At 60.1% G+C, this 27,407-nt stretch overlaps 1 protein-coding gene across 3 annotated transcripts in view; it reads left to right on the top strand.

The window, feature by feature from the left end:
• Nucleotides 1-27,407, top strand: part of PIEZO1 (piezo type mechanosensitive ion channel component 1 (Er blood group)) — a 62,130-nt gene that overhangs the window by 33,379 nt on the left and 1,344 nt on the right. Inside the window, exons 11-51 of one of the 3 annotated variants that reach the window (XM_077309619.1) lie at nucleotides 837-937; nucleotides 1,121-1,381; nucleotides 2,023-2,134; nucleotides 2,703-2,881; nucleotides 3,899-4,047; nucleotides 4,170-4,349; nucleotides 5,098-5,195; nucleotides 5,955-6,118; nucleotides 6,593-6,769; nucleotides 7,348-7,476; nucleotides 8,357-8,557; nucleotides 8,919-9,123; nucleotides 9,767-9,871; nucleotides 10,155-10,308; nucleotides 10,538-10,781; nucleotides 10,932-11,028; nucleotides 11,381-11,549; nucleotides 12,017-12,106; nucleotides 12,357-12,445; nucleotides 13,031-13,102; nucleotides 14,096-14,167; nucleotides 15,377-15,477; nucleotides 15,923-16,001; nucleotides 16,153-16,269; nucleotides 16,802-16,974; nucleotides 17,054-17,178; nucleotides 17,890-18,075; nucleotides 19,022-19,280; nucleotides 20,069-20,257; nucleotides 20,452-20,695; nucleotides 21,182-21,308; nucleotides 22,265-22,412; nucleotides 22,933-23,147; nucleotides 23,243-23,401; nucleotides 23,604-23,751; nucleotides 24,445-24,633; nucleotides 24,842-24,934; nucleotides 25,118-25,290; nucleotides 25,782-25,904; nucleotides 26,444-26,523; nucleotides 27,026-27,218. In XM_077309619.1, coding sequence (XP_077165734.1) covers nucleotides 837-937; nucleotides 1,121-1,381; nucleotides 2,023-2,134; nucleotides 2,703-2,881; nucleotides 3,899-4,047; nucleotides 4,170-4,349; nucleotides 5,098-5,195; nucleotides 5,955-6,118; nucleotides 6,593-6,769; nucleotides 7,348-7,476; nucleotides 8,357-8,557; nucleotides 8,919-9,123; nucleotides 9,767-9,871; nucleotides 10,155-10,308; nucleotides 10,538-10,781; nucleotides 10,932-11,028; nucleotides 11,381-11,549; nucleotides 12,017-12,106; nucleotides 12,357-12,445; nucleotides 13,031-13,102; nucleotides 14,096-14,167; nucleotides 15,377-15,477; nucleotides 15,923-16,001; nucleotides 16,153-16,269; nucleotides 16,802-16,974; nucleotides 17,054-17,178; nucleotides 17,890-18,075; nucleotides 19,022-19,280; nucleotides 20,069-20,257; nucleotides 20,452-20,695; nucleotides 21,182-21,308; nucleotides 22,265-22,412; nucleotides 22,933-23,147; nucleotides 23,243-23,401; nucleotides 23,604-23,751; nucleotides 24,445-24,633; nucleotides 24,842-24,934; nucleotides 25,118-25,290; nucleotides 25,782-25,904; nucleotides 26,444-26,523; nucleotides 27,026-27,218 — 6,169 coding nt within the window. The remainder of the gene's footprint in view (nucleotides 1-836; nucleotides 938-1,120; nucleotides 1,382-2,022; nucleotides 2,135-2,702; nucleotides 2,882-3,898; nucleotides 4,048-4,169; nucleotides 4,350-5,097; nucleotides 5,196-5,954; nucleotides 6,119-6,592; nucleotides 6,770-7,347; nucleotides 7,477-8,356; nucleotides 8,558-8,918; nucleotides 9,124-9,766; nucleotides 9,872-10,154; nucleotides 10,309-10,537; nucleotides 10,782-10,931; nucleotides 11,029-11,380; nucleotides 11,550-12,016; nucleotides 12,107-12,356; nucleotides 12,446-13,030; nucleotides 13,103-14,095; nucleotides 14,168-15,376; nucleotides 15,478-15,922; nucleotides 16,002-16,152; nucleotides 16,270-16,801; nucleotides 16,975-17,053; nucleotides 17,179-17,889; nucleotides 18,076-19,021; nucleotides 19,281-20,068; nucleotides 20,258-20,451; nucleotides 20,696-21,181; nucleotides 21,309-22,264; nucleotides 22,413-22,932; nucleotides 23,148-23,242; nucleotides 23,402-23,603; nucleotides 23,752-24,444; nucleotides 24,634-24,841; nucleotides 24,935-25,117; nucleotides 25,291-25,781; nucleotides 25,905-26,443; nucleotides 26,524-27,025; nucleotides 27,219-27,407) is intronic. The other 2 variants (XM_077309620.1, XM_077309621.1) reach the window with 2 other exon arrangements.

The following is a 27,407-nucleotide window of genomic DNA, read 5'->3' as shown; positions in this document are numbered from 1 at the left end:
TGCTTAAGACCAACGAAGTTTAATTCTAGGCATAAGCTGCCATGTGTGTGCCCACTGCGTCAGAGACATGCCCACGGAAGCTCATACCCAGAATAAAACTCGGTGGCCTTAAAGGTACTGCCAGAGCACTCTCCTGACTTCAATAGCAAAGGGGTAAGGAAAGCAGCGCGGAAGGTGGGACTCATTCTGCAAGCTCCTTTTAAGGCTGAGCATAAGAGGGGGGCTTGCCCAGGGCCTCCCTGGGCATTCTGCGCCTTGGCATTGCCCCTGGCCTGGCCTGGCCTGAGGGAATGCTTCCTCCTTGTGGCTAAATGGCCGCATTGCAGGGGCTCCTGACCACTTCATGGGCACGGAGTTTGTCTAGTTTTGTTGCAAACTTGAAGTTGGAGCCTTTTGGTACATCCAGCCCGGCAGAGCAAGACGAGAGGGGGGGTCTCGTTCCAAAGGCAGAGGGGCTCTCTGAGGGGAGTCCTGGGTGAGCTCTTGAGTCATCCGTGGCGAGCGCTCGGCCGTCGTGACTGGCACAGCCTGGCTTCTTGGGAAAATATTTTTTTTTCTGAAGCATTTCCTCTGGACTCCTTTCATTGCATATGAAGACATCAAGACTTAACAAGGAAACAAACAAGACTTTTAGCTTATGCTCTTTTGCATATTGGCCACACCTGGAACTCCCCCTCCCCTTCCAGGTGCTCCTGGGCTGTTTCTGTTTCTGGGGGGTGGGACGGTGCAAAGGCAGAGTGTGTTTGAAGGAGAAAAATAAGAGGGATTTTCCCGCCCCCCCCCCCCGCTGTTTTTCCCAAGGGTGGTGGGAAATGCTCAAAATGTTTTGGTTGCAGCTGGCCGAAAACGAGAGCAGCGTTGGGAGAAGCAGCTGCTGCAGTCGCTGGGCCACATAGTCATGAGCCAGAGCTACGTCTGTGCCCTCATCGCCATGATGGTAAGAGGCAGGGGTGCCCGGGAGGGTGCAGGGAGGCCTCCCCGCCGAGGCCTCAGTGAACGGGGAGCCCCAGATTTCAAAGCGGGAGTCTGTTCCCTGAGGGTTGTCCTCCCTTTCCGAGGAACTCCCGGCTCTGGCTGCAGGCTCAGTCCAGACACAGCCCGGTTCTGCTTCTCCTTGCAGGTGTGGAGCATCACCTACCACAGCTGGCTGACGTTTGTGCTGCTGCTCTGGGCGTGCCTGATCTGGATTGTGCGGAACAGGCACCACTTCGCCATGCTCTGCTCCCCTTTCATCCTGCTGTATGGGATGGCCCTCTGCTGCCTGCAGTACATCTGGGGCATGGACCTGGAGAAGGAGCTGCCCACCACGGTCGGCTTCATGAGTCTGAACCAGCTGGGCCTGGCGCACCCCCAGTACCCCTGCTTGACCCTCGGCGCCAAGGTAAGGGCTGCACCTTTGCCTCTGCCACCTACACACGGCCCTCCGGCCCGCCTTTTCCGGTGCTTTTGCAAAAGTCGGCATTATCTTGGTCCGTTGTGGCTTCGAAAGCAGGCAGTCCAGTGAAGCGGGGCTGGTGGGCTGGCGACACAAAAACAAGGGGCTGAGATGCTAGAGGCGATGCTATTAGGACCAACTGTGGTCTCTTGCAGTGCCTGTGGTCACAAACCGTGGTTTCTTAACGCCACCCCTACAGAGACCACTAAGTGGGGTGGAGAAATCTTTCCTCCAGGAAGACTGAGGCAAAAAAAGGAGTGAAGCCAAACTGAGCACGCAAACCAGAATATGCCATGTAAGATTGGTAGAGTAGACAGAGTTTGTTGCCTAAACCTCAGTTGGAGAAAACCCGTCGTTTATTGTGCCTGCCCGCATCTATTTTCCTAGGGGAGAGGGAGGATTTTCATGCTCCTGGTACCTTCACCTGGTCCTAATATTCTAGCAGTCACAATTCAGGTCATTGTAACATGATGGGTGGCCGAAGAGGAAGTTTCCTCCTGGCAGGATTATCTGCTCCACTGGCAGTTTCTGGATTTTCACGCTGGTGACGTACTAGTGATGTCCCCCCCCCCCCCTCTCATCTGCAGCTCCTTTACACCCTGACCTTCTGGCTGCTGCTGCGGCAGTTTGTGAAGGAGAAGCTGCTGAAGAAGAAGGCCCCCCCTGCCCCCTTGGTGGAGGTCACTGTGGCCGACTCAGGTGAGCCGGAATCCAGGGAGGTCACTGCTTGTTTCCCTTCTGTCCGTCCTGATTGCACATGGAGGTGGGGGGAGGGGAGTCTCCTGTCCAGATTAGAACTCAGCACTGCAGCTGCTTTGCTTCAGTGTCACTCTTGTGTTCCCGGTGATCCGAGACAATGCCAGCTCGACTCAGGCATTAAGAGAGTGCCTCTGAACATGTGCAGGCTGCTTTTCCCTGAAGGGTCCAGAGGACGAGCTGGGCCTCAGCCCCTGCAGTTGTGTGCTGGGATTTCCCAGCTGGGACCCAGGATGGGCTCCAGATGTTGGCCCAGCTGGGGAAGTTTTCCCATGCCCGACCTTCCGATTGCTGGGGCAGGGCCCTGAGTTCCAGTTCTGGTGATCCTTGAGCAGGAGAAGAGCTGTCTGGGTGGATCCCCGTGCTCCCTGCGGGCCCAGGCGGTCTTGCTTTGGGAAGCTGTGCCGGGGGCTTCCTTGTGGGTTTTGGGCTTCCGGGGTGATTGGCGAGGGTCACTCTGGGCCAGCGCTTGGCAGTTCCGAACGCTGAGCCAGGCCGTCTCCCCTCGCAGGGCCAGGCCGCCAGCAGGATGTGCTGAAGACGCTGGGGGCTTACGTGATGGGCTTCTTTGCCAAGTCCTGGATCCTGGTCTGTGCCGGCATGTTCATCGTGGTCAGCTCTGCAGGGCCCCTGGTGGTCTACAAGATTGTCTACATGCTGCTCTTCCTCCTCTGCCTCACTCTCTTCCAGGTCAGACGTCAGGCTGGCGGGGGGAGGGGGGAGGGGTCTCCGGGGGTGGGAAGAGCTGGGCCAAAATGCCCATTTGCTCCGTGCCCAGCCTTGAGCCTGCTTGGCATCGGGCTTGGCTTGGCACGAGTGAATGCTGCCCCTTTTTTAAAAAACGGCTGTGTTTTTCCAGGCAGTTTCAGAGTTTGGCTGGGCTGGTCTGCAGTAGAGAAACGGGGATGGAGTCTAGTAGCAAGCCTTAGAGACCCACAGGATTTTCGGGGCGTGAGTTTCCAAGTGTCTGGCGAAGGGAGCTTTGATTCCTGAACTTCAGACCCTGAAATTCCTGCAGGCCCAGCCTGGGCTCTAATCGCATTTTCCTCAGTCGAGTCCTCCCAGGGTAGCCAAGGGACTGTTTGTGGTTGTCACGCAGAGAGCCAGCACGGCGTGCTTGACGAGGCTCAGGGACACCTGGATTCAGCCCCCGCCAGCATAAAACTTGTGGTGCGGCCTTTGGCCAGGGCTCCTCTCAGCCTAAGCTCCCGCACAGAGCGGTCGTGAGGATAGAACCAGGGAACGGCAAGCCACGCCCGTCCCGCAGAGACACCGCCTGGCTCTTGGGTGTCCTGCCGAGAAGCAAGCCCATCGCTGTAGCTGCTGCTCGGTGGGAGAGACTCAGAGCCTTGGGGAGGGCTGGTGGCTCAGGGGCAGAGCCTCTGCTTGGCCTGCAGAAGGCCCCAAGTTCAATCCCCAGCATCTCCAACGGGCCAGGCAGGAGGGGATGGGAAAGACCCTGTTCTGCCTGAGACCTTGGAGAGCCCCTGCCAGTCTGACCCTGATGGACCAAGAGTCTGATTGGGTTTAAGGGTGCTTCACGGGTGCTCATGTCCTGGAAGGAGCTGTGGCCACTGGCTGTGCCTCCCCTGTGCATGCAGAAGGTCCCCCTCCGACTAAAACGACCAGGCAGCGGGTGATGGGAAGACCTCCCCCCAGGTTTGGTCTAAGGCCGCGTCTGGTGTGCCCCGCCCGTCTCTCCTGCAGGTGTACTACAGCCTCTGGCGGAAGCTCCTGAAGGCCTTCTGGTGGCTGGTGGTGGCCTACACCATGCTGGTGCTGATCGCTGTCTACACCTTCCAGTTTGAGGACTTCCCCGTGTACTGGCGCAACCTCACAGGGTTCACCGATGAGCAGTGAGTGGGATCCTGCCCTCAGGGCCGCTGGCCCCGCAGGCGCCAGGGGAGGAGGTTCCCGCTTAGGGGCCGCTTGCCACCTGGGCTCTCGCTGACTCTCCCCCCCATCCCCCCCCCCGCAGGCTTGGGGACCTGGGCCTGAAGCAGTTCACGGTGACGGAGCTCTTCTCCAGCATCTTCATCCCCAGCTTCTTCCTCCTGGCCTGCATCCTGCAGCTGCACTATTTCCACTGCCCGTTCATGCGCATCACTGACCTGGAGCTTGCGACGATGCCGGAGCTGCGGGGCCCACATGCCCTGGGGTACGTGATGGTCCAGGGCCCGGGGGGTGCCAAACGGCGGCTTAAGCAAGACCCTCGCTAGCTGCGGGTGTTCTCCTGTTGTCCACACTGGGATCCGTCGGCCCCTCGATTTATTGTGGAATATTTAGATGCCGCCACGTGGCCTGAAGCCTCCTGGCCTGAGAAGCGAGGCAGGGTCAGCCTCGGTTGCTGCTTGGAGGGGAGACCCCCCGGGAAGGCCAGGGGGGCCCAGGCTAGTCTGATCTCCTCAGGGGCTCAGCAGGGAGATCGCCAAAGAGGTCTGAGGCTGCTGCACAGAGGCAGGCAATGAAAATCCTGTTGCTGCCTTTTTCAGCCTTTCGACTGTGGAGGAGCCCCTGAAATACGTTTCAGGAACTCGGCCGGAGGCGTGTCTGAGTCCACTGAGGCAGGGTGCAGGGGAAACGGTGGGGGGGGGCTGGGGAGCTCTTGCAGACCCCTGCTTGGGGGTCCTTGCCCTCCAGTGTAAGTCGGCTGCCGCTTGACAGCACGTTCCAGAACAGCTTAAAAAAGAGTAAGCTACAAATAAGTCGTGTAAAAGCAGAGATTGCAGCCTTGGGTCAAATGCTTGGCAAAAAAAACACACACACACACACACAATGTTCTTTACCTGCCCCTGGATGGAGCCAGGAAAGAGAAAGTAGCAAGCGTCCCGGGGGAAGATTTCTGCCTCATCGGGCTTAATGATCACGAAGACCCGTCTGCCATTTGCCCTCCCTCCTGCTTTCAGAAACGAAGACGTCAGCGGGAGTTGTGCTCTGCTAGCGCCAGAGGAGGGAGAGGCTGAAGGCCACGATGCCAAATGTGACGCAGCTGCCACGTGTGAAGGTGAGCCAGCGTCAGGCCAGGAGAGCCCAGGAGAAAAGAAACTCTGGACACGTTTCTGTTTTCTCTTCCTCTCGTGCGGCTCAGATTGGCCCCTGTCCTTGCAACCTGTGCTCCTCAGGGCTCTGAGGTGGAAAGAAGGGCCGTACTGTGAGCTGGGTGGTGGAAGCTGCAGTCTGGGACAGGATGTGCCTTGCAGGTTGCAGCCCACCAAAATGCCACCGTGCGCACATCCATAGGACTGCCAAAACTTCCCAGAGAATTCCTCGTACCTCTGCGGTGCTCCTGCTGGGTAGCTGCCGAGATTCCCAGACAGCACCCCTGGCCTCCCAGTCCGCCCCCATCCAATGACCAGTTGCCGGCTGCTTGTGAGTTAATTGTGCCTGTTGTAGCCGTTGGCCAGAACATCCCGGCAGAGACACCATAACAGAAGGCGTAAAACATTTTTTCAGAACAAGATTGTGATGGAACAAGCTCGCGTTTGCTTTGCAAGCCCCATTCTGCCTTGCTCAGACCCCTTTTCTGCAACAACAACAAAGACCCCATAAGAAAAACACGGAATTACCATTTAGCTAGAGTGCTTGCAGACTCAGCAGCTGCTAATTTCTGTCTTATGTTTATGGAAGCAAAGAAAAAAGCAGCCTCTTTGAGGGTAATGAGCAGGACGGCATCAACCAGTCAGATTTTTTCCCCAATCTGATCTGGGCCGGAAGCATGTCCAGGGCGCTGGTTGTGAGTGGCCCCCTCGCTCTCCCGCCACAGGGGCCGTGCCCAGCAAGTGGGGCCTGGTGCTGAAGCGCCTGCTGGTCCTGGGAAGGACGTTCTCCGAGATTGTTGGCCGTGTCCAGATCTTTGTCCTGCGCCTACTTGAACTGCATGTCCTCAAGCTGGTGGCCCTCTACACTGTCTGGGTGGCTTTGCAGGAGGTGAGGCAGAGGGGGAGGGAGGGGGGCTTTCTGGAAGGAAGGCGGGGGGGAACCAGAGTCCTTCCAGAGATCTCCTGGAGTTTCTTGCCTGCTAGGCACCCCAGCTCTTCTCCCTGATGTTCTGCACTCCTCTTGTTCTCTCGTTTGCCACATTGGGGGGGGGAGGGGGCTTGTCAAGAGGGAGGGGGCTGTGCTAATCCCAGGAAGGGAGAAGGAGCCACCGTCCCACCCCCACGGCTACTCAGAATCTGGACTGGGTGTGACATGCTGTCGAGCCTTTTCCAGTGACGTGGTAGCTGCCACGTTTCCTTTTAAAATTCAGTGCGAAGAAGAGAACAAATCCTGTGAAAGTAAAAGAATCTTGAAAGATTTGTTTCCTTTCTACGTTCTGCCATGGCGCAAGCTTGGGGCACAGGAAGGGCCACGCAGCCCATGTCCCACAGCCCATGTCCCACAGCCCACCCTCTCGCCTAGGTGTCGGTGATGAACCTCCTGCTGGTGGCGCTCTGGGCCTTCGCCCTGCCCTACAGCCGCTTCCGCCACATGGCCTCGTGCCTCTCCACGGTCTGGGCCTGCGTCATCATTGTCTGCAAGATGCTGTATCAGCTGAAGGTCGTCAGGCCAGAGATGTACGTCACCAGCTGCACCCAGGTAGGGCAGAGGCGTCAGAGGGGGCCGGCGGGAGGAAGAGTTAGATCTGGGCTGGGGGACCCTGCACTCACATCCCCCCCATCTGCCCCACATCCCCCCCATGAGCCTTCTCTCAGCCTCACTGACCACAGAAGAACAAGGCTTAGTCCAGGGGTCCTCTGAAGACCAGCAAAGCTAAATTCTGGGTGTACGACACACGCACGAAAGCTCATATACTTTTAATAAAATTTGCCCGTCTTAAAGGGGCCATAGGACTCTTCAAACCAATACAGCCCACCTGAATCTAGCCTCAGAACCGTTAGATTTGAATACTAAAGCTAAATTCTCTGGGGAAGCTAAGAAGAAGTCCTTAGGAGCCTCCCTGCCCTTTTGCCGGCTCTCCGGAGATTGGCCGCAGCATGAGACAGGAATCCGAACTAGATGGGCCCTCCCCGGCCTGACCCAGCAGGGCTCCCCTGAGGCTCTTGTGAGGCCGCGGTGTGCTGCAGGCTGTCCGCAGAGCAGATGGGTCGGCTGCCTTTTGGAACAAGTCCCGCGTCGACTCCTGTCTGACAGGTTGTGGTTTTGCCTCCTCTCAGTGGATCAGCCCCAACAGCACCAACCTCCTGCCGGAAGAGGTGGCCAATTCCACGCTCTACGGGGGCCTCATCGATCCGGCCAACTGGTTCGGAATCCGCAAAGCTGTCCCCAACTTTGGCTACATCCAGGTGAGCCGGGCTCCTCCGTGGTGCCACAGGATTTGGGGGAGGGGCCATCTGGAATGGGCACGAGGGAAAGGTGGGTTTGGGGGCTCATCAAGGCCCTGTATTCTGGGTCTGGGGTCGCCCAAGAGGCCCCGGGCTGAGGAGACCCTGGAAGCCAGTTTCTCCAGCTGAATTTGGATTCGGAAACGTTTTTGTGGGACCAAGTGTCTCTCCTGGACCAAGTCATTCCAGTCGGATGAATGCTCCCGTAGTAGAACCCGGGATTTATCCAAAGGAGGCTGTCTCCCTGCAAGGGGGAAGGGGAGCCCGGAGCCGGGTGTGGATGGATTTGGCGTTACATCGAACTTGCACAAAATATTGGCTGCACCCAAATGCCGTGGTGAAGTCCCAATGCAGGGAGATTAGCCCCTCCGCGGTCATCATGGGTTGAGACGGGTCTTGTTTCTGTCGTAAGTCAATCGACTACTTCTCCAGTCGGGGACTTACTGGCTGATCCTGCAGAGGGGGGGACAGGCAAGGCACACAGAGGGGGGCAATTACTCTTGCATGCCTCAGGCAGATGACATCGGGGGCCATCCTGGCCCGTCGCTGCGACCCAGGCCGACCCCTGTGGGTCTCACTGGCACCCACAAAGCAGGAAGAGGAGCCCCGGGACCAGGCTGGTCTTGTGGCAGAGGGGAAGAGTGGGGTTCAGACCAGGGACCCCTGTGGGAAAGGAGCTGGCCTGTTGCCGCTGAAGCTTTTGCTACAGCACCTTCTATTTTCCAGGGCAGCGCTTGGGTGCTCCACTCCCCTGCGGCTCAACACGTGGCACACTCTTTCTCTGCTCCCTGCCCCTCCCACCGACTGCTGCCTGCTGACCCACCTCTGCTCCCTCCCCCAGAACCACCTGCAGGTCCTTGTGCTGCTGGTCTTCGAGGCTGTCGTGTACCGGAAGCAGGAATACTTCCGCAGGCAGCACCAGCTGCGGCCCCCGCCCACCCAGGCGGTCTTTGAAGGGGCCACGCGCGCCACCTTGGACCAGAGCTTGCTGCAGTGCATCAAATACTTCATCAACTACTTCTTCTACAAGTTTGGCCTAGAGGTGAGGTGGGTAGGGGGGGTCTCCCCTGGGTGTGCTTAGCTTGACCCTGCTTAAGGCTGAGGCCCCCCACCCTTTTGCACCCTCAGGAGTTCGGTCCTGCCAAGTGGCTGCCACAGCCCACTTTGACGCTCACTGCAGAGACCCTTGTGGTGGCAACATTCTAAAAAAACCATAGACTCATAGAGTTGGAAGGGACCTCCAGGGTCATCTAGTCCACCCCCCTGCAGAATGCACAGCCACCCAATTTCTCCTGGCCTATCAGAAGCCTTGATGAGCAGAACCCCTGCCTGGTCCCTTCTAGGACCAGTCTTCTCCCCCTGGGGCTCACCTCTTCCTTTCCCACCTCTCCCCTCCGCCCCAGATCTGCTTCCTGTTGACCGTGAACGTGATTGGTCAGCGCATGAACTTCATGGTGATCTTTCACGGCTGCTGGCTGGTGGTCATCCTGACGCGCCGGAGGCGGCGTGCCATTGCCCAGCTCTGGCCCAATTACTGCCTCTTCCTGGCCCTCTTCCTCCTCTTCCAGTACCTCCTCTGCGTCGGCATCCCTCCAGGACTCTGCAACGGTAAGCCACAGCCCCTGTCCCTTGGGGGGGGGGGGTGGAGGCAAGGGCAGGCCCTCCTGGGACAGGCCCCTTCCCTCCGGGTGGCTCGCCTGCCAGGGCTGACCATCAGGGGCGTCCTGCCACCCAACAAGAGATCCCCAGGGAAGCCACAATGGATTCCAAGCACTGCTCCAGAGTTGCTGTGGGGGGAAAGTGGTCCAGCAGCTTCTCCCGCAGAGGTTGGTTTGCAGCTTGGCAAGTTAATGTGCCGTTTCCCACCCGGCCTCTGCAGTCTCATAGTCCTCACTTCCGTGTTCTTGTTGCTTCAGTGAGGGGCCGTTTCTGTTCTACACGTAATTTCCCCCATCCTCCTAGTGGCCAGTGCAGAACTACACCGCCGTGGGCCTGGCAGATTAAATCTACAGGGAGATAAGCCAGACATACAACAATGTCATGTAGAATGGACTGCTGGGAGGCGCAAGACATGCGCAGAAGGGGGGGGGGACCCTGGAAAGGCCCACAGGGCTAAAATCCATTCGCCAAGCCAGGGCACTGGAAATAAATGGTTCTCTGTTCCCTGTACAGGCAAGCACTGCTGGGGGCACAGCGGGGACACATGCGAAGGGCTTTGCCAGCAGTGACCTTCCTGACCTTGTCTTCCTAGAGTACCCATGGAGGTGGCACCCTTCCATCCCTGTGAACTCTGTGCTCATCAAGTGGATGTACCTCCCGGACTTCTACATGAAGCCCAATTCCACCAATCTCCTGAGTGAGTCTTGGCGAGGGGTCTGGGGTCTGGGGCTCCCTGGTCCCTACAGCAGACTCCATCGCTGACCGGCTTGTGATCTGTACAGAGTGGGGTTTTCGGGGGGGGGGCTGATGGAATGCTGCCCCCTGTCTGAAAGGGGGCGGAGACTCGGCCCACAGCCTGTGTCCCCTGGAGGGGGGGGGCTCTGGTCAGGGAGGGGGGGTGTCCCTGGGCCCCGCCCGCTTTCTGCCAGGGGAGGGGCCTCTGGGCAGGGGGTGGGCTCTCAGGCTTCTGCTTCCTGCAGGTGACTTCCTGCTCCTGCTCTCGGCTTCGCAACAGTGGAAGGTCTTTGTGGACGAGCAGACGGAGGAGTGGGCGGGGCTGGCTGGGGACAACACGGAACAGCTGGAGCCTCGGGAAGGGAAGCCAAACCCGGCCCCCAACTTCATCAACTGCAGGTGTGTGCAGACGGCCAGGGGGCCGCTCCCTCCAGGGTCCCCAGCAGCTTCCAGTTCGACATGCGGAGGGATTCCCGAAGCCCAGAAGTGGGAGGACATGAAAGGCCGCGTCACTGGGGGTGGGTGGGGGAGTGGGTACAGTGCCTTTCTGCACAGGGAGGCCTTTCCGGAATTGCTGAACCCCCTGAAGTTTCCCCTCCCCTCCCCTCCTCTCTTGCCCCCCCCCCAGGTCCTACCTGGACATGCTGAAGGTGTGTGTCTTCCGCTACCTCTTCTGGCTGGTGCTGGTGGTGGTCTTTGTGGCGGGCGCCACCCGCATCAGCATCTTCGGCCTGGGCTACCTGACGGCCTGCTTCTACTTCCTGCTCCTGGGCACTGCCCTCCTGCGGCGCCCGCTCAAGGCCCGCCTGGTGCTGTGGGACTGCCTCATTCTCTACAACGTCACCGTCATCATCGCCAAGAACCTGCTCTCGGTGAGGGCCGGGCCGGGGCCTTTGTGGCAGGCGGGATCCTGCCGGAGGCGGGCAGAATTGGTTTGCCTGCCCGGCCTGGTTTCCTGAGCGCAGGATCCGGTGGCAGGTCTGCCCCTGCCCCTTCTGAGGCCCGCAGCGTCTCTCCCGCAGCTCCTGTCCTGCGTCTTCGTCCGGCAGATGCAGAGCAACTTCTGCTGGGTGATTCAGCTCTTCAGCCTGGCCTGCACGGTCAAGGGCTACTACGACCGTGAGTCTCTACAGGAGGAGGCTGGGGCAGGGGGGAGGGGGGCAGGAGCAGCCAGCAAGGCCGTCCCTCCATCCCATCATCAGGCTGTGAGTGCCCCAAAGCACCAAGGGGGCATGGAACTGAGAAGGGAGCGGGCAGCCCCAGCAGCAAGACTGGCCAAGTCAGCTTGGCCAAGGTGTGTGGGCGGGGGGGGGGGGGGGCTGTCTGCTGTGTGGACCTCGGACTTTTCCAGCAGGCGAACCAAGGATCAGAGCAGCGGTCCTGTCTGTCTCTGGCAGGGGTCGGCCAGCTGGGGGGATCTTGTGCCCCTTCCAGCAGCAGGCCCTGAGCCCCCTTCCCTCTTCTTTGCCAGCCAAGGATGTGGAGAAGGAGGGGGACTGTGCCCTGCCCGTGGAGGAGGCCGGCATCATCTGGGACAGCATCTGCTTCTTCTTCCTGCTGCTCCAGCGCAGGGTCTTCCTCAGCTACTACTTCCTCCACGTCGTGGCGGATCTCCAGGCCTCGGCCCTGCAAGCCTCCAGGTGGGAGCAGGAGGGTGGGAAGGGAGGAGGGAGGGAGGGAGGGAGGATCAGTTGTCCCTGGGGGGAAGAGCGGGGGGGGGGGGGGAGTTGGGGAGCAATCCAGCTCCTTTGGAGTAGGGCTGGCTAACCCTGCAGGGCAGGCTGCCTGCTGCGAACGGGGCTTGGCAGGATCCGGTCTCACTGGAGGAGGGCAGGGACAGGCTCCTCCCGGCAGCAGAGGGTCGGCCCCGCAGTCATGGGCTTAAACGACATGGAGAACTGTATCTGCTAGATACCGGGGGGAGGGGGGATTCTCCCAATCAGAATGGTCTGCCAGGGGAGATGGGGAGCTCCCCCTCACTGGCGGTCTTCAAGCAGCGGCTGGCCAGAGACTTCTCCCGGAGGCTGACCCCGCCTTGAGCAGGGGGTTGGGCTAGATGGCCTCCAGGTTCCCTTCCCCCTCTAGGCTTCTCCGTTTCTCTTTGCAGGGGCTTTGCTCTTTTCAAGGCCAGGATGCTGAAGACGATGAGCTCCCACCGCCGGGCTGAGATGAAGTCTCTCGTCCAGCTCAAGCGGCAGTGAGTTCCGTAGGCCGTGGATTTGGTAGAGGGGAGAGACTGTCTGGCTGTGCGGAGCGGCCCCCGTGCGTTGGGGAGCCACTGGGGGCACCTGAATGCCTGGGCAGGGTGGGCGGAGCAGCAGGCAGGCTGGCAAGTGCAGTTTTTGGCATCCGAGCACACCAGAGGACAAGACGGCTTGAGGGGAGGGGGCCAGGTGTGTGTGATGGACTCCAGGTGGCCTGGCCTCAGTGCTGCTCTCTGCCTGCAGGATGGAGCGGATCCGGGCCAAGCAGGAGAAGTACCACCTGGGGCAGCAGACAGCAGACTCCCAAGAGGCCCTGGAGGCAGACAAGCCAGGTGGGGAAGGGCCTTGGGAGGGGTGGAGGGGCCCTTGCGCTGGAGGGACCAAGGGAAGGGCCAGCCTGCCCTGAGAGTGAAGAAGCCCGCGTCCTGCTGGGAGTTATGGTGGAGTCGGCTGGACTTCATTCTTCCGTATTTGGGGACCAAGGAGTGTCCACATTGCCCCAGGAGCAGAGTGGGCCCCTGGAACTCCCAGGCGCTGGATTTTGCAGAGTGCTGTAGCATAAATCCTCCTTAAACATGGACAGACCATCTCTATTCAGCAGCAGCCGCCAGAATGTTGATGCCCAACTCCCAGGGGTTTCACAGGGCATGGCTAGATGGCGAGGGTCCCGGCATCCTCCCCAGAGTTCTGAGGTTTGTTTCCCAAACCAGCCCTGTGAGGCTGGCTGCTCTCATCTCCCTTCTTGCTGACAGAAGGGCCAAGGTCCATTTCTGTCCCCTGGCAAAGTCCTTGTTCCTGTCTCTTTCTGGACGGGGGGTGGGGGCGCATGGCAACACAGTCTCAGCTGGCAGCTGCCCCAGGCAACGTGCCCGCCTGTCCTCGGCATCTCCCTCATGCTCCTTGTGCCCATTCCACAGAGACAGGTGCCAAGAAGGACCCTTCCCACCAGAGGAAGCACTGGTGGCGCCCCTGGCAGGACCATGCCACAGGTATAGCCCTGCCCTGAAGGGCTGACGGATGTACTAACCCTGGCTCACTTTTCTCCCAAGCAGCCCTAACTCTGCTGGCGCGAGATAACCTTTAACACGCCCTGTCCTGGTGGTGCGCTCTCTCCCTGCCCTTCCTCATGCTCTTCTGTGGGTTATGGTGGGCTGGGGGCTTTGCTCTTTGCTCTGTCTCGCGGAGAGGAAGGGTCCTCACCACCCACCCCCTCCCTGTCCCGTGCATGGGTCCCTCTCCACTGACACGGAACTTGTGGGGTGCCGGGGAGCTCTATACCGATTTCTCTTAGCCCTAGAACCAGACGTGCACACTCCAGAATGTTGCAGAGGGTGTCTTGAGGCCTGAGCGTCAGGGGCTCATTCCCCAAAATTTTGAGTCATGGGGGGCGGGGGGGAGGGCTGTCATCTGCAAAGCGTAACAGGTATGCAAAACACCTAAGGTCTCCTCAGCTGAGAATCTCAGGATACTCGAACAGAGATGGAAGACTTGGTTATTTTGTACCCTGCTTTTCACTACCCGAAGGAGTCTCAAAGCAGCCACCGATCACCTTCCCTTCCTCTCCCCGCAACAGACTCCCTGTGAGGCCGGTGGGGCAGAGGGAGAGCTCTGAGAGAACTGGGACTGGCCCAAGGGCACCCAGCTGGCTGTGTGAGGAGGAGGAGGAGGAGGAGGAGGAGTAGGGAATCAAACTTGGCTCCCCAGATGAGAGGCCACTGCTCTTATCCGTTGCCTACGCTGGCCGTGGGTGCCTAGAGCGGAGGGCTGCCCCACCGGTTGGATCCCAGCAAAGACGAGCTGAGCGGAGGGCCAAGCTTGGGCCGGCCCAGAGGGAGAGGGCGCCCCGGGATGGTAACGTCACCCACAGTCCCGCTGGTGGAGGGCATTCGTGTGCTGTGGGGGCGCTGGGGCAACAGGGGCACCGCCTCCCCGGCCCTCGTGCCAGTCAGAGTGCCTCACCCTTCCTTGTGCCCATTTCACAGAGGCTGGTGCTGAGAAGGACTTTTCCCAGCCGAGGAAGCCCCGGGAGGGCCCCTGCCTGACCCATGCTGCAGGTATCGGCCCGGCCCGAAGGGCTGGGGGGGCATGCAACCCCCTGTCTTGCCCTGCTCCTGGAGAGCCCTAACTGCTGGTGTGACGTGAGCACTAACAGATGCACCAGATTTGTCCATCGTGCAGAACGGCTCGATTCCTGTCCTGGAGCCTCTGAGAGACCCACGAGGTTTCCGGAGTTGGAGTTCCGAGAGTCGACGCTCCCGGGTCAGAGAAGGGCTCCCGCTGTCCAAATCTTGTGGGCCACACACACACACGAGTAGGAAGGGTCGCCCTGTGCTCGGCTCAGCTCTGCTCTGCTTTCCAGGGAGGAGAAGAGCTTTGCTCTCCAGGGTGGGGATTGGGACCAGGATCCCTGGCTCTCTGGCAGAATGTCCGCTTTGCATGCAGAAGGTTCAGCCTGTGGTGTCTCCAGGACCAGGCAGGGAAGGACCTCGGCCCTTCTGAGCAGACGATGCCGGCCCTGAACGCTCCCTGTGTCCCAAGACCTGCAGGGAGCAGGGGGTGCGCAAGGGAGGGTCTCCAAGGGGAGCCTCGTGGGGAGCAGAGGGGGCGGGGAAGTAGCTCTCCCCCAATTCTGGGACTCAGGGTGGGGGCCCCGGGAATGGGCAGCGGAGTCGGAAGAGAGCAATTCTTCACACTTGTGGAACTGACCGCCACGTTTAGGCGGTTTGAGAAGGAGGCTGGGACTGTGGAGGCCCCGCTGGTCCTATAACAGCCGTTCCGGGACAGGAGCCCCGCACATTCGGGTTGCCTGAGTGGCAGCAGGGGGGGGGGGGAGGAGCCTGGCCGAGGTGGACTTTCTCTGGCTCAGCTGGGCTCTCCTTGCATTATGACCCCTCTTCTGGCAGCTTCACTGTGGACCGCAGCGGCCCCTTTAAGACCAGTGAGGTTCAATTCTGGGGAGAGCATTTCATGGGCATGCCGTGGCCAGCCAGCAGCAGCACTTGGAAGGGGGATTCGGCTGGTGCCGCTGCCCTCCCTTTCCTGCCGGGGTCTCTCTGCCCCACCCCTGGCCAAGCACGCGTGTGCCCATGCAGGGCTGCCGTTCTCTCGGGTGCCTGGCATGCTTCCTTCACCGCCTCGGCTGTGGCCAGGGGATCTGGGCCCTTTTCCTGCATGCGTCTCTTCCAAGGGAGGCCGCCCTCCTCCTCTTCTCCTCCGGCCGGCCCCTGGGGAGGCCCCGCCTGACGCTCTGCTTGGGGTTTCAGTGCTGCACTCGGGAGATTACTTCTTGTTCGAGACGGACAGCGAGGAGGACGAGGAGTCGCTTCTGGAGGAGCAGAGGCCACCGAGGCAGAGCGCCTTCCAGGTGAGGAGAGCAGGGAGGGGAAACCTGCAGAGGAGGGCAGAGGGACAAAACCTCACACGGCGCCAGATGGTTCTGCAGCACAGAAAAATCCCTCTGCCTGGAGGGCTTCTGCAGCTCCCAGCACTCTGGCCATAAATGTAGCCGTTCACTAATCACTGGGGGGCCTCTGCACATGGCCAGTGGCACTTTCCTCTGCTCCCCGGCCCTGGCCCCTGGCCCTGTTCTGGGGTTCAGGCACTCCATCTGTGCCACCTTTCTACCCTGCCCTTCTTCCTGCCGCCTTCTCCTGGGGCTTATCCTCCTGACAACCCTGCGAGGTAGGTGAGGCTTGGAGTGAGCGGTTGCCCAGGGGAATCCAAACTGGAGCTTCAGCGTTCCCCTAGCCCAGCATTCTAACCTCTTCCTTCTTCTCCCCTGTCTTCTTGCCGCTGCCCTCCGGCTCTAGCTGGCCTACCAGGCCTGGGTGACAAATGCCAAGTCTGCCCTGAAGGAGCGGCAGAAGCAGGAGGAAGAGCAGCGGGAAGGTGGGTCTCCTCGGGGGGGCGGGGGGGGGGCGCTCTGTGCGGCTGCAGGGGTTCTGCTCCCTGGCAGGAGGAGTCCCTCTGGCTGGGGCAAGCTTCGTGAGGGGGTGAGCGGCCGTCCGGGGTGGTCTCTGACAGGTTTCTGCACACACAGGCGATGCGAGCCAGCCCCAGGACAGCCGGGTGCCTGGGCCCAGTGGCCAAGAAGAGGAGACAGAGGAGACAGAGGAGGAGGAGGAGGAGGAGGAGGAAGAGGAAGAAGGCGTTCCAGGTGCCTGTGCAAGGGGGGCAGCCTTTGACCTCTGCTCAGTGGAGGGAAAGGACGGAGCTGCTGTCATAGCAGGGGGCTCTGGGGCTCAGAGCAGGGGGCTCAGCTTTGCATGCCGGAGGTCCCGGTTCCACTCCAGCTGCTGCCCTTAAAGGCTCTTGGGTGCCAGGAAAGATCCTTTCTCTGCCTGGGACTCCTTGGCCAGCTGCTGGCTGTGGCAGGCAGTCTTCTGGAGTTAAAGGGACTCAACGGCCTTCTCCATCAGGGCTGTTCCCACAAGAGTGCTCCCAGGGGAGGGGCTGTGGCTCAGGGGAAGAGCCTCTGTTCAGCAGGCAGAAGGTCCCAGGCAACTTCATGATGTCGTCCTGGGGTGGGGCTGCTGCTCATGCGGGAGGTCCCCGGTTCAATCCCCGGCAGCCTCTCCAAATACAAAGGACCAGGCAGGAGATGGAGAACGGCTGCCGGCCGGAGTAAGCAATGCCGAGGCCGGGGTCAGGCAGCTGCATGCCCGTTCACGTGTTCCTGTTCCCTGCAGAGAAAAGCAATGTCGTGCAGCGGATCTGGAACATGCTGTACTTCCTGTGGGTGGTTTGCCAGGCCATGGCCGACGGGCTGACCCAGTGGCTGCGGGCCTTGACCAAGGAGCACGACCAGCTGTCCACCGTGCTGGGCCTGGAAAGATACGTGCTCACCCAGCAGCTGGATCAGGTGGGCACCAAGCCGGGCGCCACAGGGCGGGGGAGAGCGGAGGGGCATCCCTCTGAGCGCTGTGCTCATCCCCTTTCAGGCCGAGGAGGTGCAGAGGGGGGTCCTGGATGAGCTGTATCGGCCGGCAGCCACTGCGGACGAAGCGTCAGAGGAGGCCGCCCTGCCGGGGGCCGTGGCAGATTCTCCAAACAGCATGGCTTCCAGGCAGGTGCATAGGGGCGAGGGGCTGGGGGGTGGCTGGGGCCCCTGATGCCAGCAAGCCCTGCGGTGTTGATTGGGGAAGACAAGATGGTGATGCTGGGAAAGCAGCCCGGTGGCAGGGAGGACAGGCAGGGCATCCGTGCAGAACAAAACAAGTAACTCCTGGTGGGAAGCAGCAGGAAAGAGGAAGGCCCACCGTGGGGCGGGGGGCTCTCGAGGGCAAGACCTGAACCAGGCAGCTAACGAGAGGAGGAGGAGGAGGAGGCTCATTCCCAGTTTATTTTTATTTATCATCCGATTTTGAAGGAGGGCCGGAGCCCGGGTCTTTGTCCCCTGGCACACCCGGATGGCTTCCACCAGGACAAGGATCCCCTCGGCCTTCGCTCCATTGCATGGCCGGCTCATAACCTCCAGCCTGGGACGGGATTGGGGGGGGGGTGTTTCCTTCCTTCCTTCATTCCTTCCTTCCTTCCTTCCTTCCTTCCCCTTCCTTCCTTCCTTCCTTCCTTCCTTCCTTCCTTCCTTCCTTCCTTCCTTCCTTCCTTCCTTCCTTCCTTCCTTCCTTCCTTCCTTCCTTCCTTCCTCTTGCCATCTTCTTACTGGTGGAACAAGATCCAGGATCCAGAAGGTTGAGCCACTTCTCAACTGCCTCAAGCCACCCAGAGGGCACCTGTGCCGAGAGCAGCGTGCCGATCTTCTCTTTCCCCTCCCCAGCGGGTGCGAAGGGGTGGACATCCTTAGCACCGACACCACCGGCTACGGCACCCGGAGTGCCAGCGAGGAGCAGATGGGGACCCTGGGCTCCCGGGAGGACGTGGGGCTCCTCCCCAGCGGCTCCCACGAACTGCTGGCCGACCCCCCAGCCCGGCTCCGCACAGCCAGCGAGCTCTTGCTGAACAGGTACTCAGCCCCCTCATCCAAGCACAACGCCCAGGGGAGAAAGCAGGCTGCATTCCCGTCCTTGGAGAGCTTCCATTTCACAGCCAAAGAGGGGGAAGGTTTTGTTTTAGGGATGTGGCATTCCTTCCCCATCCTGCACACGTGAAGGTGGTTTTAAGCATCCAGCCAGATGAAACACAGGAGGGACACTCTCATAGGGGAGCCCTGCCCAGGAGAAGGGCTCAGTTTGAATCCAGCAGCACCTGAGAGACCCACCAGAATGTTCAGGTGTGAACTTTGAAGAGGGACATTGTCTGATATCTGCCCAAGGATGCTTTGGCTCTCAAAACCTCATCCTCTGAAAATCTCGTGGGTCTCAAGGTGCTGCTGGACTTAGATCTAGCTGTAAAATTCATGTGCATTACAGCCATGGTGCATTTTGGGGAGGTCTTCTCCTTGTCCCGTTTTCCTGACTTCAGCCCCACCCAAGAGCAAGGAGTCCTTTTCTCCATTGGAAAGCATCTTTCCCCCCTGAAGACAAACACAAGCAGTGGACAACTGGGAGGAATATGAAGCAAAAGGATTCCTGTTTTGGAAATGCCGTGGATTATTTATCCCACCCGTCTACTTAAAAAGCACTCACGGGTGGCTTAGAAAAAAAACAAAATGATTGTGTTCAGTTAATAACAATAATTAAAATAAAATAACGAAATGATTGAAAGAGACCTCAGCACAATAGCAGCTGCTAAAACCCCGCCCACATCTAATGCCCCAAACCAGTAAAAGTGCCAATATCCAAACCCGTGAGCTGCCAGCGCTGCTCAAAACACAGACCCGTAAAACTGTCGGGAGAGGCCAGAAGGGCTCTGCTGAGGGAGCTCGAGGGCCAAGCGTGCTGGGGTGTTTTCCCCTCCCTGCGTTTCCCTCGAGTAGCCCCGTTGCCAGCGCTCGGTTCTGTGCCCTGCAGACACGTCTCCTTTGAGGAGCTGGAGGAGTCGGAGCGCTTCTATGCCTCCCAGAATCGCCTCCTGCAGCTGCTGCTGTCCGGCTACCACTTTGTGGCGGCCCATTCCGACCTGCTGTGCTACTTCGTCATCGTCCTCAACAACATGGTGTCGGCCTCGGTCATCTCGCTGGTCCTGCCTGTGCTGACCTTCCTGTGGGCCATGCTCTCCCTGCCCCGGCCCAGCAAGCGCTTCTGGATGATGGCCATCGTCTACACCGAGGTGGGGGCTTTTCCTGGGGGGCAGCCAGAGTCTCTGTGCTCTCTCTCTCTCTCTCTCTGGACAAGGAATGGAGGAGCTTAGAGCGGCAGGTCCCGTCTGCAGAACAGAGTTTTTGTCCAGCTGCCCTTTGAGAGCAACACAGTTTAATTCTGAGGATGAGCTTTGTGTGCAGGCACCTTTCTTCACCTTTCCGATCTTGCACAAGAAGCACAGATCGGCCTCCAGGGCCTGCTGTTTTCCCTGCTATCCTCTCAACAGCCCTGTGAGGAAGGTCAGGTTGAGAGAGCGTGACCGACCCAGGGGCACTGGTGAGTGAAGATTTGAACACAGATCCCCCTGACTTCAGCCTCTAAACTGTACCAGCTCACGTAACTGCAGGGTTTTTTTTTGGCTGGCAGATAAAGGCCAGAGCTCTCTAAGGAAATGAGACAGCAAGAAACTGCGCAGGTCTCATAGGACCAGCCTCCCTCCGTGTGTTTTGGTGCCCCAGCTGGACAAGAGAGAAGCACCAGGTTTCCCAGTGTCTGCCCTTGTCAGTAGTGTACTGCTGCCCAAAATCTGCCCTGCCAATCAAATCTCCAGTGACCAACCAGAAGCCATGCTGGGCAAAAAGCCCCACCAGATTCCACCCACTTTCTGAACCCACTGGATGGGTGCCCGTGGGTTCCCCGGGAGGGTTCCTTGGGGTCGCCGGCCACAGTGGTTGGGGAGAGAGCTGGTGGCCGGCCACGGGGCTGTTTCGCTCCTGTCGGGCCTCTTCCCCACGTGCTTTTTCTCCCCTTGAGCAGGTGATGGTGGTGGTGAAATACCTCTTCCAGTTCGGCTTCTTCCCCTGGAATAGCTACTCGACTCTGGTGCGCCAGGAGGCCAAGCCTTTCTTCCCGCCCCGGATCCTGGGCCTGGAGAAGGCCGACAACTACCTCAAGTACGACCTGGTGCAGCTGATGGTGCTTTTCTTCCACCGCTCCCTGCTGCTGGTAAGAGGCGGCCCAGAGCCCGGCCTGGAGCTGCACGAGCCCCCTGGGGCCGGCCCAGGCCTCCTGCGGGGAGACGAGAGCGGGCATGTGGGAGGGACGCTGGATCCTTCATCCAGGCTCAGGACGGAACGGGCCGTGGCACCGAGCAGCTACCAGCCGGCCCCTGATGGCTTCCGTTTCCTCTTTCTCAACAGAGTTACGGTCTGTGGGACCACGACGAAAACATTCTGGCCAAAGCGCAGCCAGAGGAAGCTGCCCCGCTGGCTTTGACCGAGAACGCCAGCGCGGCCGAGGCCCTGCCCCCAGCCGAGAAAGAGGCGGAGCCAGCGGGGAGCCTGGAGCCAGAGCCAGAGCCAGAGCCCAAGGGAATCCGCCTGCGCTTCCGGAAGAAAAAGGCCAAGAAGCGGAGCAAGGAGCGGAAAGAGCTTGGAGCAGAGGGTACGGGGCTGCGGGAGAGCCACGCTGGATTCGAGGATGCTGGCAGGCCTCAATCGCAGGGGGGGCGTAAAGAGGCTCCTTCTGGTCCACCCAACCCCCCTGCACTGCTGGAGCTCATTTTCAGCCTGTGGGTGTGGGGCAGTTCAGTCAGGGGGGGCTGACAATGTGGGGCTGCTTCCTCCTGAACCTCAGGGACCTTCTGGCCTCCTCTGAGTGGCAGCAGCTCCCCGGGGCCTCAGGCAGAGGCCTCTCCTCTCGCCTGCTCCTTGACCCATTTAAAGCTGGAGATGCCGCTGGAGATTGAACCGGGGACCTTCTGCATGCAAAGCTCTCCCCCTGAGCCATGCGCTCCCCCTTCCCAAAGTGGTGCACCAGAAGGGAGGTGTGTTTGATCCATGTGGCAGCAGTGCAGACGGTTCACCATGCAGGGCCACAATGCCCCTGGAGCAAACAGTCATGCACGTGCACGCTTTGTCCTGTTCACAGAGGAATCGGGAGAGCAGCAGCAGGGGAAGGAGGAGGAGGAGAAGGAGAAGGAGGAGAAGAAGTCAAGTCCAGCCCAGGAGAAGCTGAAGGCGGCCGGACTCAGAGCAAAAAGCGCCTGCCTCTCTGCGTACGTGGCTGCCTGGGCTTCCGGGGGGGGCGAGGGGGAGCCCTGCCAGTCCTGCCACATTCTGATTGGAGCACCCACCCCCTCGGCCCAGCCTGCTGCTTCCTGGCCCCAGCCCTCCACGGTCTCAGCAGCATCCTTTGGTCCTGCCCGCTGCTTGGGACGCTTTTCGGGGCATTTGCTGAGGACTGAGCTCGTGGCCTCTACTGCAAAGCCATTGAGGCAGCTTCCCCTCGAGAGAGATCCTGGCAGCCGTTGTGCTTCTCCCTTTCTCCCACAAAATAACCCCACAGCAGAACAGAGAAGAAGGCAACAAGAAGGGGGGGGGACCTCAAACACCAGCAGCTGTTTCCAAAAACTGAATATCTTTCATCCATCCCTATCCACCCGTCACAGAAGCAAAAATATAACGCTGCTGGTGGGACCCACACTTAGGTTTCTATAAAAAGTTTCCAAGTATCTAAAAAGAGGTCTGCAGGGATTTGCCAGCTGTTTGTTGTGCATTCAGCTACTGAGCAAAGTTATTTATTTTATTTATTTATTTTTCGATTTTTAGCCCACCACTCCCGGGAGGCTCGTGGCGGGTTACATCCGATAAAATTCCCAGTAAAATACCCCTAAAAATATACAGACAACAATCCTATGCAATATCCAGGGTCTGTGGCTGGCAAGGGGTGAGGATTCATCTCCCCCAGACAAATCCTCCAGCCGTAGTAAGAGCACAGAGGGCCCGTCTCTGTTGGGCATTGGTTAGCCTCCAAAAGAGGGGCAGATTTCTTAAACGTAAATAAGCATCCTCGAAAATCAACTAACGTTTTCATACAAAATTGCTGGGAGCGACAACTGAGGGGCTGGACACTCCCTGGCGATTGGTGGTGCCGTCTGAGTGGCGTGGGAGGGGGCAGACCCCCCCCCCTCCCAGCCTCTCACCCTTCCTGCCCCGCCTCCTCCTCCTCCAGGGTGCAGGTGGTCTACCGGCCAGTCCGGCAGTTCTTCTGGGATATCCTGCACAGTGAATACCGGGCTGCCACCGATGTCTACGCCCTCATGTTCCTGGCCGACGTGGTGGATTTTATCATCATCATCTTCGGGTTCTGGGCCTTTGGGGTGAGTGAGGCAGCTCTTAGCGACGTCCCTTTGGGGAATGCCCCACTCTTATGCGGAGCTCCAGGGTTTAAACTTAGCATGCACACCCCCCAAGTCAGACCCCATCCCAGAAATGGGCAATCTGAATTTTGGAGGCGAAGCTGAGAAGAGAGCGGGGGGGCGGGGGGCAAGGCAGTCGAGCAGTGAGGACCACCCGTGTCGGCTAGCGAGGGCCGTGGGGGAGGGCGGGGCTCCGGGTTGGGCTATCCGGATCTCCAGAGGCACGCAAAGAGCACTTAGGCTGCTGCCACGTTGGGAGCTTGTGAAGGGCAGCGCCAGGCACACGGCAGGACTGTGCCCCAAACGGAAGGGTGGGGCTTTGGGGACAGGTCAGATGTTGCGCATCCTTGGGCCAGCGTCCCTCGTGCCCACCCTGTCCTGGCAGAGGAGCTGGAGGACCAGGGCCCGGGGGGGGGTTCCTTCTCCCTGCTGGGGCTCCCGCCTCTCGCCACCCAGCTCCCCCCTTTCCTGCTCCCCCCAGAAACACTCGGCCGCGGCGGACATCACGTCGTCCCTCTCAGATGACCAGGTGCCGGAGGCCTTTCTGGTGATGCTGCTGATCCAGTTTTCCACCATGGTCATCGACCGGGCGCTCTACCTGCGCAAGAGTGTCCTGGGCAAGCTGCTCTTCCAGATCATCCTGGTCTTCGGCATCCACCTCTGGATGTTCTTCATCTTGCCTGCCGTCACCGAGAGGTACCTGCCCGCCCGCTCTGCTTCCGGCCTCCCCCAGGGCTGCTCCCGAGAGCAGGGCCGGTCCTGAGGGGTCCCTGCTGTGATTTGCTCCCCAGGATGTTCAGCCTGAACACGGTGGCCCAGCTGTGGTACTTTGTGAAGTGCATCTACTTTGCCCTGTCGGCCTACCAGATCCGCTGCGGTTACCCGACTCGCATCCTGGGGAACTTCCTCACCAAGAAATACAACCACCTCAACCTCTTCCTCTTCCAAGGGTGATGCTGGGGGGCGGGTGGAGAAGGAGCGGGGGGGGGGGTGTTTCTGCCTCGGGCCCCTCCCAGGGTCTTTTGCTTTGTAGCATGTTTACCTACCATCATCGGGTCTACTCAGGCAGGGAATGGATGCATAGCATGCACAATGAAGCCACACGGGCAGGCTTCTGCAGGGGTGCTGACGCTCGGGCTCTTCCCCTCCCAGGTTCCGCCTGGTGCCGTTCCTGGTGGAGCTGCGGGCCGTCATGGACTGGGTCTGGACCGACACCACCCTCTCCCTCTCGGACTGGATGTGCGTGGAAGACATCTACGCCAACGTCTTCATCATCAAGTGCAGTCGGGAGACCGAGAAGGTGGGGGGAGAGGGGGGCTGGGGCTCCGAAGCGACCCTGAGCTGCACCCGGCTAGCCCCACGTGAAGGGCGGGACACCCGCTGGGCGGCAGCAGCCTGGCGACGAACACTCCGGGAGATGAGGCCAGGCCATGAGCTGGGGCTGTGCAGGGAAGCGGGGGGGGGGGGGGGAATTGCAGACAGGCCAGGACCGGTGGGCACCTTTGGCATTCTGGCACAGCGCGGTGGACACAACCGTGACATGGCTGCTGCAGGAGGCGGGGCCGGCCACAACATGGCTGCCACGCCGCACCTTCAGTCTCTCAAGTGAAGAGCCTGGTTTAGTGTTGGCAGCTGCTGCCAAGACAAGAGTTTAAAAAAGTTGCACAGCCAGGCAGAAGCAGAGGGGGGGCTGGTTTTGACACTCCACTTTTCACTGCCTGAAGGAGCCTCAAAGCACCTGACAGCCACCTCCTTTCCTCTTCCCACAACGGGCATCCTGTGAGGTCGGTGGGGCTGAGAGAGCTCTGGGAGAACTGTGACTGCCTGGAGGGGGAGGGGGAATCCAGCCCAGTTCTCCGGATTAGAGGCCGCTGCTCATAACCCCGACCCCACTTGCTGGGGAAAGCTGCACGGGGCCCTGCCCACTTTCTGAAAGCAGCCAGGCTGATAATGCTCCCTTCCTGTGACCCTCTCCCCCCTCCCCCCCCGGCAGAAATACCCGCAGCCCAAGGGGCAGAAGAAGAAGAAGATTGTCAAGTACGGCATGGGGGGCCTGATCATCCTCTTCCTCATCTGCATCATCTGGTTCCCGCTGCTCTTCATGTCGCTCGTCCGTTCCGTGGTGGGCGTGGTCAACCACCCCATTGACGTCACCGTCACCCTCAAGCTGGGGGGCTACGAGGTACCTGGAGGGCCCAGCCTTGTGCTCAGCCTGGCCCTTGCAGAGCTTCCCTGAGGCTGCTTGTCTCCTCCCGTGGGCAGGGCGTCCAGCCACCCCTGGTGTCCTTTCTGATGGGTTCCCAGTCCCCCCAGGAGTGGGGTGGGGGTGTCCCCCTGGGCGGCCCTGAGGAGTGCCCGTTGCCCACCTGCATGCCCTCTCCCCCCCCCAGCCTCTGTTCACCATGAGTGCCCAGCAGCAGTCCATCCAGCCCTTCACCCCCCGCGATTACGAAGCCCTGACGGTCAAGTTTGAACGGCAGCCGGTGAGTTCCTGAGGGGGGGGGGGGACTGGAAGGGGCGGGTGACCCCCTCCAGCAGCCAGTGGTGCTGCCACCCCCCCGGGGCTCTCGTGGGCGTGCATCATTCGAGGCTGCCCTCGGCCCTCCCCATCCCTCACCCCCCCAACACTGCCTCCCTCTGCCCCCCCCCCCCCGGGTCCTCTGCAGGTCGCCATGCAGTTCATCACCCTCTACGGCTACGAGGATCTGGCGAAGGCCCGTATCGAGGGCAGCTCCGGCTCCCTCTGGAGCATCAGCCCCCCCAGCCGGGAGCAGCTGCGGGAAGAGCTACACGGGGGCTCCTCCGACATCACCCTGCGCTTCACTTGGAGCTTCCAGAGGTAACGCCGACCCCCCCCCCCCCCGGCTGGGGAGCCTGCTGCGGTTTAGAGGGGCTTCTGGCTGCAGGAAGGGCCGTGAGGCCCCGGGTCTGTGGGATGCCAACGCGGCACCAGGTTGCCGCGTTTGAAAGCACCGTCGCTCTGGGGGTGGAGAGGTGAGATGGGCTGCTGGCCTGGCCCCACCCCCACGCCCCCTTCATTCTGTGCATGGTTCTGTTCCACTTAAAGGGATCTTTATTGTCCTTTGTACTTCTCTGCCCTGGGGGGGCCAAAATATCTGCCCCAGTCCCAAAGGACACAAACCAGGGTTCAGGAATTCTTCTTTATCAGGCTGGATGTGTGTCTGTCCTGGCTGCTAGGTCCCCTTGTCAGCATCCCTCAGGGGCAGGACGGGCCTCCTCCTGACTTGTTCCGTGGGCCCCGCATGGGCCTGGAGCGGCCGGTCCTTCTCGTCTTTAATCCCTCCTCCTCCTCCCCCCCCCCCCCCGCAGGGACCTTGGCAAGGGAGGCACGGTGGAGTACACCTCCGAGAAGCACACCATGGACCTGAAGCCCAACAGCACGGAGCGGAGGGAGCTGGCAGGGCTGCTGCAGGGCACCCACCACGCCCCTGTGTGAGTTCCTGGGCCACCGTCAGCACACTAGTCGGGGTTTTGTGCGCAGGTGGCTCACAGGGGAGGGGCTCTTCTCCCAGAGCCAGTGGGGGTAGTGGTTAGACTAGCATTAGGCCAGAATCCAGGAGACCCAGGTTCAAACCCCACTCTGCCATGGAAGCCTGCTGGGTGACCTCGGGCCAGTCATGCACTCCCAGCTGAGGCTACCTCACAGGGCTGTTGTGAGATAAAATAGAGGGAAAGAGAAACAATCGTCATGGACTATGTTCACACTCTAATTGGGTGATGTTTTAAGTCTTCATCTAGATTAGTCCAGGTTTGTACGTTTGAATTTTTTAGAATTTTATATGTAATTTTGCCTGTGTTGTGATCTTCCCCGAGTCTAGAGGTTGGGCAGAACAGAAGTTCGGACAGACATAGAGACATAAAGCTTCATGCCCCCACCTGATCCTGGGAGGTGGGGGGGGGGTTGACTCTGCAACATCTTTGTCTCCCTCCAGGGCTGCTCCTCACGCCTCCTTTCCCTTTCTCTTTCCCAGGAAAATCCCCCACCTCTTTCCTCCCTACATCCGGGCGCCCAATGGCCCCGAGGCCAACCCTGTCAAACAGCTGCTGCCAGGTGAGACCCAGGCGGGAGGGGAGCCGTCCTTGCATTGCAACGTTCCTCCCCCCTCCTGCCCCAGCTGCAGTCCGCCAGTCTGTTCATTAGAGGAGACCCTGATGATGGGGGGGGGGGTCTGCAATGGGAAGGGGGAGTTTATTGGGCTGTTCAGAGTCTGCCTTGCTTGCTGAGGCTCAAGGCAGCCCATGGAGTGTTGGTCAAGGAGAATCCGCAGGGGGGCCTTCAATGGGGGATTCAGTGGGGTTTGGGCTGCAGGTATCTGAAAGCGCACAGAAATCTCAAATGGAGTGAAACACAGGAGGAGCTTTTGAACCCAATCTGGTGCTTCCTCCTCACTGGGGGGGGGGTCCTGCTGGGAGTAGGGATCGTGGCCAAGCACCAGGTTCACTGTTGTGCCAGGCGCGTGGCCTTGCCCACTGGTGCCGAGGCTGCCTGCCGTGGTGGGGGTGGGGCCTCCGCCAGGCCCTCACTGCCCCTTTCCGGCCGTCTCCTTTGGCAGAGGACGAGGAGAGCTACTCGGACGTGGAAGTGCAGCTGAAGCGGCAGCGGCTGGAGCCGGGCAGTAGCAACAGCAGCTTCCTGGAGTGGTGGGTGATCCGCCTGGCCGACTGCGAGGACTGCAGGATCCTGCCCATGGTCATCTTCAGCGACAAGGTCAGCCCTCCCAGCCTGGGCTTCCTGGCCGGATACGGGTGAGTGAGTGAGTGACAAGCCCCCCTGGCCTGCAGCAGCTGCGGGAGTGCACGGGGGGGGGGGGGGGGCACAAGGGGATTCCGGCACCATGCTGGCAGGGGCTCATGGTAGTTGTAGTCTGTGGACAACCGGAGAGCCAGTTCGGCCTTCCTGCCCTGGGCCACACTGGCTCGCTTCAACTTTTAAAA

This window comes from Paroedura picta, chromosome 14 (genome assembly GCF_049243985.1).
Source record: "Paroedura picta isolate Pp20150507F chromosome 14, Ppicta_v3.0, whole genome shotgun sequence".
NCBI classification, from domain to species: domain Eukaryota; kingdom Metazoa; phylum Chordata; class Lepidosauria; order Squamata; family Gekkonidae; genus Paroedura; species Paroedura picta.
The sequence above is the reverse complement of the archived record's forward strand: the minus strand, read 5'-3'. Positions and strand labels throughout refer to the sequence as shown.